Below are 9021 nucleotides of genomic sequence, written 5' to 3' on the forward strand. Positions count from 1 at the left end.
TCAGATGTGTCACCTCCGTCAGTTCTGTCACCTCCGTCAGATGTGTCAACTCCGTCAGTCCTGTCACCTCTACGTCAGATGTGTCACCTCCGTCAGTTGAATTTTTTGATAATGTTTCATTATGATATTTTATATTTGTTGTGGAACTGTCGGTCACATGTGAAAGTGTAATCTGTCTGCTAACACGAGAATGTGTTTTGAAATGTTAAAAACATCTTGAATGCTGTTAAAGATAAAGCTGAAATTATATTACACAGTCCAAGGTAAAAAAGCACATTTTGTTAAAAAAGAGAAAAGTTGGGAGGTTGTATCAAAGCATAGCTCAGTAGCTTAGTACATATAAGATACATAAATGTAGTTTCGTTTATCTGAGTACAAGGTTTTATTTTTTCAATTTTGCACCCTGTTTTGTCCCACTTCTCAAGAATGACTGTTCGTTTATTCACTGAAGTCTTCGCACTGGCAACTCAAGATGTTTAACAGCTCGAATGCGACCTGCGTTGATGTTTGCCTCAACAATCTCTGCAGCAGCTGTCTGATGATTTCTGGTGAATAGCCACCGGGGGCCGCCATAGGCCTTCCTCTGCTCGTCGGGAAGCGCTCGCGGAGGTGTGAGGGGCTTCGACAGAGGGCCGTGACGTCATCGGGCAGCTCTGGGGTCTGGGCTGCGCGTCTCTGGATGAAACTCAGTGGCGCAGCAGCAGGATTTTTACCACACTCTACCACACTCACTGACAGCACTTCACCTGCCTTCACCTGCTGGACTTTAAACGCTGCTATGAATCTGTGCGCTGTTCTGCTGTTTCTCCTCGCCAGGGTCTGTGCGGAAAGTCTGGAGGGGCCAACAGGTAAGACGAGTGTTTGAGAGACTTTGATTACTCGGAGCCATACGGTCCAGATCAGTCCTCTCACACACAATCTGTCCCGGGAATAACAGGACAGGCAAAGCAGATTTAGGATGGAGCTACTCTGATCTGACGTGCATGATGTGGAAAGTTGAAATAAGTTTTCATAGACATTTCATTGGCATTTAATCAGAGATCGTTTGCGCTTCGAGTGATTTTTATATGGATCTTAATCTCTCTCGTATGAGAAATCTTAAATTCAGATAATCACGCGAAGACTGATGTGAAATTATGACAGATATGTGTAGCCTATGGGTAAGTGTTTCGATGGCGTTAGAAGTTCAAATGAACTTAAATATCAACTTGGCGCTATATTTCATAAATGCACAACAAATCAGCCAATACATGGTTAATAAATGCTTTTTAATTTAATCCAGAATGTAAACTGTTATCATTTAGGATACTCGCCCTCATGCTGTCCCAAAACCTAATGCCTTTCTTCTGTGGACCGCAAAAGGAGATGTCAGGCAGTTTGAGAGACTCAGGCACTATTCATTTTCATCGTATAGATACACATCTGCAATGCAAGTGAATGGTGACTGAGACTGTCAGCCACTAACATTCTGCCTAACATCTTCTTTGCTTACTCTGGGGAAGGAGGCATTGAACAACATCAAAATGGAAACATAATAAATTAAATAGAATAAAGCTAAAAAAAACAAAAGTAATTAGAAAATAGAAATATAGGCTATGGTGATTATAAGTTATAAATTCATGTCTGTTATAGATCCAATAGTATTTCACTTTAGTCGAGACTCAGTGAGTAAAGGAATATTTAGAGGTATAGGCTATGCCCTGAGGATCGGCTTCTGTCAGACTCCTCTATATCACCTCCGTATTTACATATTTACGCTTGTTTAAAGTCTCTTGCTATCGCTTTCACGTCATCAAATAGCATTGCTGTGGCTTTGCTTGTCAGGTCGTGTGTTGGTTTGAGGGAGGGTTTCCGAGCTCCTGCATCGGTTTCAATGCTGTACCCAGCAAATAAATGTGTGAAATGTGCAAAAATCCGTCCATCCATTGATTCTTCAAACCGCTTGCAGGATCATGGGGATGCTGGAGCTTATCCCAGCATCTTGGGCCATAGTTAATGAATACACGTAATAAAATACAGTTATACATTTAACTGAACTTATCTGAACCTAACAAATGATTTCTGTTGGTTTAACCTAATGTTCCAATTCAGACATTATGTGTTTGAAAAAACCCCAACAACGACTGATTCTAGATGTCACCACATTTTAGCTTACGGGACAAAATGCATTTTTAAGTGCATACTGTGCAGTTTTTGTTGTTTACTATCTATATAATTCTGCTCTGTCTATTTGGTGGCATTTCTATTTTGTCAGAGTACATGTTGGGCTGTTTGCTGATGGATTTCGGGAAGCTTACTGCATGTGTTGTGATGTTCAAGTCGGTTTTCCTGTCTTTGAAGCATCCTTCATACTGTCAGATTACGGCATCACACACAGTGGGGTGTGTGGGAGGTAATGAGACCTGAGTGCAAGTTCACTTCACTGACACACTGACGGTGTGTGTGTGTGTGTGTGTGTGTGTGTGTGGCTGCGATCGGGGCCGAGGAAGGTTACCTTGCACAATTGGTGGCTGACTAAATACTTTTTTTCCCCACTATATATATATATATAAAATCAGTGTTTACAATGTTCTAATAAAATATCTTTTAACATCAATTTTCTCGGACCCAGAATATAAGATAAATTTTTATTTATAGCAAATTGAAAGAATAAAATCATGTGATAAATGCTTTGTTTAGCGTCAAGAGTCTGTCTTTTTTGGTTCTAGTTGCCATTTTAGTTTCCCACCAGTTTGGCTGTGCTCTTGGAATACTGGTTAAATTGAGCGTGGTGTGACAGTGCGGTGTTTGCATGTGGGAGTCTTCTCTTGTCATAATGTGTTGCTCCACATTCTGCGTGCTGATCATCTTCACATGTGCAGTCTGTGCGTTTTCCCCTTTAAGAGTTCAGTGTAACCGCCCACTGTTATGATTGGCTTACGTCTTTTAACACGGGGCCTGAACTTGATGAACTCTGAAAACAATATGCAAGTAAACTAAGTAAAAACACTGTGATTATTCATTATGAATTACACTGCAATTAACGTTTTAAAAAGTAGTTTTTAAATGAAATACATTACTTACAGTTTGCGGCGTCGTTGTTGGGTCCAGAATAGTCGGCACAGCCTGATCTTTGAGCAAAAGTGTTCTGGCAAAGCCAGCATCATACTGCGATTTGTTCTCCATGAACAGTCATCCGTGAAATGTAGTGAACACACATGTAAATTTACACTGACGTGACTGGGATGTTCGCATAGAATAAACTGAATGCATTTTTCCCTGACGTCCGGATCCTTCGGCAGCGTATTCAAACATGTTGTTTTTCCACAGCCAGGAACGGCACATCTGCGTGGCATCTCAATCTTATTGTAAATAGCTACTTCTTCAGACCCACGCGCTGCATGTCGACTGAACACCTGTGGGCGTGACAACGATGCGATGATGCAAAATTAGGCATAGTTGTCTTGCGCTGGAGGTGGTCATATGCAAACGACTGGTGCTAGGTGACATCACCTTGCCCCATAGGATCCACAACGAGCCATATTTGGAGCTTGGTTAAATAAATGCTTTGTTTATAATGGGGAGGATGTGTTAAGCTATGAAACTTGCAGGAAGTTTTAATGGAACAAAGACCTCTTATATGCCAGAAGATCAAGGCAAATTTGGTTTCTCATGTCATCACCCCTTTAAGAATGGAGGCATCCACAGATGGGGACAAAATAATAAAAGATTGACTGTAGTGAACTCAGAATAGGTTAATTAACACTAAGCTGTAAAAACAGTGAAGTCATTTATTGATTATTGCAGTATGCACTTCATTAACCTGTTCTGCATCGTTTGCAATGTGGACATGAGTGATACCTCAAATCATGAGGATGGTTGACGAAAGGTTTCTTACTTCATCAGACATAGGATTTTTGCTTGGCAATAAAAAAAACCCTATAAAGTTACCATGAAAAAGGATTACTCGACTTGAGCCTGTAAGTAACCACATAGAAACCATTCAAAACACCTTAGCAACTGTATAGCAGTTCCCTAGCAACCATAAATAACACTATTTAGCAACCACACTACAATTTGCTAAAATGCTCAATACACTTTAACAAATGCATAGCAGTGCCCTAGCAACCACCCATACCACCCTCAGCAACCACATACTGTAGCAAAGTGCTAAAACATTCAAATCACCTTCAGCTTCATAACAGAGCCTTAGCAACCATCCAGAACCCCATACCAACATGCTCATAATCACTCAAAATTTCTTAGCAACTATCACCAACACCACAACAAACACTAGGAACATGTTAAAAACATTCAATACATCTTAACAACTGCTAGGCAGTGCCCTGACAACCACCCAGAACACCATAGCAACCACATAGTGTATCATTGTGCTCAACCACTGAAAACACCTTAGCAACTGCATAGCAGTGCTGTAGCAATCACACAGCAATGTGCTTATAAGTACTCAAAATACCTACCAAAATACTCGTAATCACTAACAACACCCTAAAACCCACTTGGTGACATACTATAAACACAGAATACTGTAGCGACTGTTTAACATGACCTGGCAACCACATAACAATGTGCTAAAACACTCAAAACAATGTAGCAACTCTAAAGCAGTGCCCTAGCAACCACATACTGTAGCAATGTGCTTAACCACTCAAAATACCTTAGCAACTGCATAGCAGTGCCCTACCAACCATCCAGAACACCCTAGAAATCGCATATGCTCATAACTACTCAAAATACCTTCACAACTACTTGCAACCACCACCAACACCCTAAAAGCCACTAGCAACAAACACTAAAAGCACCTTAGCAACCTCATAACATTGCCTGACAACCACCCAGAACACCCTAACAACTAGGGGTGGGCGATATAGCCTCAAAATGATATCACGATATTTCAAGAATATTTGCGATAATGATATTTATGACGATATAGAAAAAATATGGAACAATGTTTTATTGGTGATTGCAGCTGGCAGGCAGCAGCATTTATTAGTGCAAACAAAATAAAGGACATTTTCTATCATTTTCCAAGGAGCTACTGTCATTGATGACAGACTACCTAATTCGAAGTGTAAATCTATTGTCATAAGGTGGCAGCAGCAGCTGTGTGTTCGACTTGAAGCAGACCGATCGGTGTATGACGTCAAAATACCGCGAGAGTGACTTTACGGCTTATTCACATTGCATGCGTCTGCGGCACGTTATGGCTCCAACGTGGCCACCGGAGCTGATCGCAGCCACTCTAGTCAATTCTTTTGTTTACACCAGCCACACCGCGGCACATTTCAGAATCGTCTCAGAAGCGGCTCTCCGCGCTGCTTCGCTAAAGATAGGCGCCTTGCCTATTTTTGACGGTGAGAGTGTGCGCTCGAATATGCTCTAGAATTGCTCTCGCGATACTTTGATGTTATACACCGATCAGTCTGCGCAGCGCTGCTTCAAGTCGAACAACTATTTGGTTTGTGGTGATGTTGTTGTGCGCGCTAGGGAACATAAAAGTTCCATACGTCATTGTGTCGCTATATCATTGATATTGCGATATGACACTCTTTTATCATGTAAAAATGTATACCAGTATTATCGTGGATGGTATGATATGGCACACCCCTACAAACAACCATATAGCAACTTGCTAGACACTTAGCAACTGCTCCCTAGCAACCTCATAGTGTAGCAATATGCTATAGCCAGGGGTGCGCATAAGTGGTCCACTGGTCCGCATGCGAGACCAAAATAAGAAATGGGCTGTGTATACAAGTTCTGACAGCGCATTTGTGTACCGACATGGTTGACAGCTGTTAATGCACAATTACCATTTTAGATCAACAAACTGTACCGTATAAGATTTCTATTCAAATTGAAAGCATCATTTCAAATTGAAAATCTAGGCTACCCGCTGCAGTTTTCAAAGCACAATGCAGCGCAAAACCCGGAAGCGCATATACTTACCTGCCGGCAACCCGCCAAAATACATTTTAATGCTGATTTTAAGGTGAAAAATTATAAATTCATATTAAAAAAAGAAGTAAATATTAGCATTTTATTTTTAAGTTTACTATAAAATAATTGTATTTGTATTTAATACTCCCTTTTTATTTTAAAATATAATAGTATTATCACACTTTATTATTTTATGTAAACAAATGAGGAACAAAAAACGAAATAAAGTGCAATAATATTATCACTATTATTAATTTATTTTTTATAGGTATATTTAATGGGTCACACTATGTGCAGTGTGAGGACCAAACCAAATCTCCAGGTTCCCATATGAGAACCAGGCTGAAAAACGTATGTGCACCCCTGGCTATAGCACTCAAAATACCTTAAAAAAAAAACACATAGTTGGTGTCACGGCCCGGTACGAAACACTGAGGAGAAACAGGGTCTGGGTCCACATGCAGGTGAAAACTTCTCTTTAATGAACAGAAAGACCAACAAGGCAAAACAAAACAGATCTAGGGACGACAAATACCAATACACTTACAATACAGCCAGGCAGAGTGGTGAGTGAGAGGAGAAGATATAGTCTGTGACAATGGGGAACAGCTGAGGGTGAGTGTAATGAGTGAATGACTGAACAGGTGTATGGAGTTTGGGGAATTAGTGTAATGAGTGAACAGGTGTATGGGGTTAGGGGAATGGAGTCCAGGAGATGGCGCCCTCTGGAGGAGAGAGGGAGAAATGCAGGGCCCAGACTCCCTGACAGGACCCCCTCTCCAAGGAACAGGCCAGGGGGACGGCAGAGCGGGGGCGGAATGGGGGGACCAACCGTGTACTGGAGGAGGACCTGGGGACTGAGGCGGGATGTGGACCCAGGGCAGAACCAGTGGCCACCACAGCGGTGTGTGTGGAGCTGCCACCTTGGAACGGGCAATGGCGGGGCAACTGTGAGCGGGCACCCGCCGCCTCGGGGGAACCGTGAGCGGACACGCTCCGGGAATGGGCGTGAGGTATTGGGTGCAGCAGACGAGGCCTCTCACGCCCTGTGGATTGCCGCCCCGGGAGGACTGTGAGCAGGCTCCGCAGCTAACTCCACCCTGAAGGCGGAGCCGCTCAAATGAAGACACCTTGGAAGAGGTGTTAGTGAGGCCAGCAGGGGGTGCTCACCCTGCAGTCTGTGTGGATCCTAACACCCCAGTGTAGTGACGGAGACACTATACTGTCAATAAGCACCGTCTTTCGGATGAGACGTTAAACCGAGGTCCTGACTCTCTGTGGACATTAAAAATCCCATGGCACTCATCGTAAAGAGTAGGGGTGAAACCCCGGTGTCCTTGCCAAATTCCCTCCGCTGGCCCTTGTCAATCATGGCCTCCTAATAATCCCCATCAACTTGATTGGCTCAATGATTCTCTCTCCTCTCCACCTGTAGCTGGTGTGTGGTGAGCGCACTGGCGCCGTTGTCCTGTGGCTGCTGTCGCATCATCCAAGTGGATGCTGCACACTGGTGGTAGTTGAGGAGAGACCCCCCCCACACATGTTTGTGAAAGCGCTTTGGGTGTATAACAATACACGAGAAAGCGCTATATAAATGCATCATTCATTCATTCATTCAACTAACTAACTAACTAACTAAGTAAGTCTGGATGGTTTCCCACTATATTGGTCTCATTAACGTCTGCCGATCCAACTACTGTACAAAAAAACAATATGTTGTGTAGCTTGTTGTAGCTCTAAATTCTCCCTGCTATATTTATCCACTGTTGCCCACTGCCATTCATTCATTCATTCATTCAAATGCAGGGCCAGGTTGATATAGTCCTCCAGCGACTCCTTGGGGACCCAGTATGGCATCAGGGACTTGAAAGGCTCGGCTAGGCCTCCCCAGAAAAAGACCATGAGGCAGGTCTTCTCCGTGGCCGACTGGCGAGCCACTCCCACGAAGTCCCTGGCGTAATCCTCAATGCTCCGGTCTCCCTGGCGGACGTTAAGAACCTTCCCTGCTGGACCCATGTCTGCTGGCTGTATTCTGTCACGGGTCGGTAAGGGGCACCGTGGAAAAACCGGGTCTGGCTCCAAATGCAGGTGAAAACTTCTTTATTCAAACAGAAAGGCCAACAAGGCAAAACAAAAACAGGTCTAGGAAAAACGCCGGGGGGGCTGTCCTCCCGGGTGGCCGGGGGGGGAGCCACTCCCACGAAGTCCCTGGCGTAATCCTCAATGCTCCAGTCTCCCTGGCGGATGTTGAGAAACCTCCCTGCTGGACCCATGTTTGCTGACTGTATTCTGTCACAGCCCAGTGCGAAACACCGAGAAGATGTCATGCAGGTGAAAACGTCTGTTTAATGAACAGAAAGGCCAACAAGGCAAAACAAAACAAATCTAGGGACGACAAATACCAATACATTCACAATACAGCCAGGCAGAGTGGTGAGTGAGAGGAGAAGATATAGTCTGTGACAATGGGGAACAGCTGAGGGTGAGTGTAATGAGTGAATGACTGAACAGGTGTATGGAGTTTGGGGAATTAGTGTAATGAGTGAACAGGTGTATGGGGTTAGGGGAATGGAGTCCGGGAGATGGCGCCCTCTGGAGGAGAGAGGGAGAAACGCATGGCCCAGACTCATGACAGTTGGGCCCTAGCAACCACTCAGAACACGACACCTTGGCAAACACCTAGCAACGCCTCGGCCACCATTGAGAATACACTAGTATACTAAAAACCTTAATAAACTACATAGCAACACCCTAGCATTGTGGCAGTGAGTTTTAAATGGGCAAGCATGTGAAAATATATACTTCAGTTATGACACACACATGCTGAACCAAAACCCTTAAACACAAACACACACAAACACACACACACACACACACACACACACACACACACATATATAATCTCACTCTCATCTTGCTGGCAAATTGGCTGAACGCCAGCTGCTATCGTGGCAACATGGAAAGTATTAGAATACAAGGCTGTGAGACTCCCAAACTGCAGAAGACACTGGCGCCCTCAGTGCCCCCTTACACACATCCTTAAAACACACACACACACACACACACACACACACACACACA

At 43.7% G+C, this 9021-nt stretch overlaps 1 protein-coding gene across 1 annotated transcript in view; it reads left to right on the top strand.

Annotated features, from left to right (window-relative positions):
* The first annotated feature begins 699 nt into the window (after positions 1-699).
* The window catches only part of LOC107595905 (receptor-type tyrosine-protein phosphatase U-like), a 271117-nt gene continuing 262795 nt past the window's right edge, over positions 700-9021 (top strand). Inside the window, exon 1 of the mRNA XM_016286495.1 lies at positions 700-848. Within this exon, the coding sequence (XP_016141981.1) occupies positions 779-848 (70 nt within the window). The 5' untranslated portion in view covers positions 700-778. The remainder of the gene's footprint in view (positions 849-9021) is intronic.

The sequence above is a fragment of the Sinocyclocheilus grahami genome, unplaced genomic scaffold, assembly GCF_001515645.1.
Source record: "Sinocyclocheilus grahami isolate Dianchi unplaced genomic scaffold, SAMN03320097.WGS_v1.1 scaffold210.1, whole genome shotgun sequence".
NCBI lineage: Eukaryota > Metazoa > Chordata > Actinopteri > Cypriniformes > Cyprinidae > Sinocyclocheilus > Sinocyclocheilus grahami.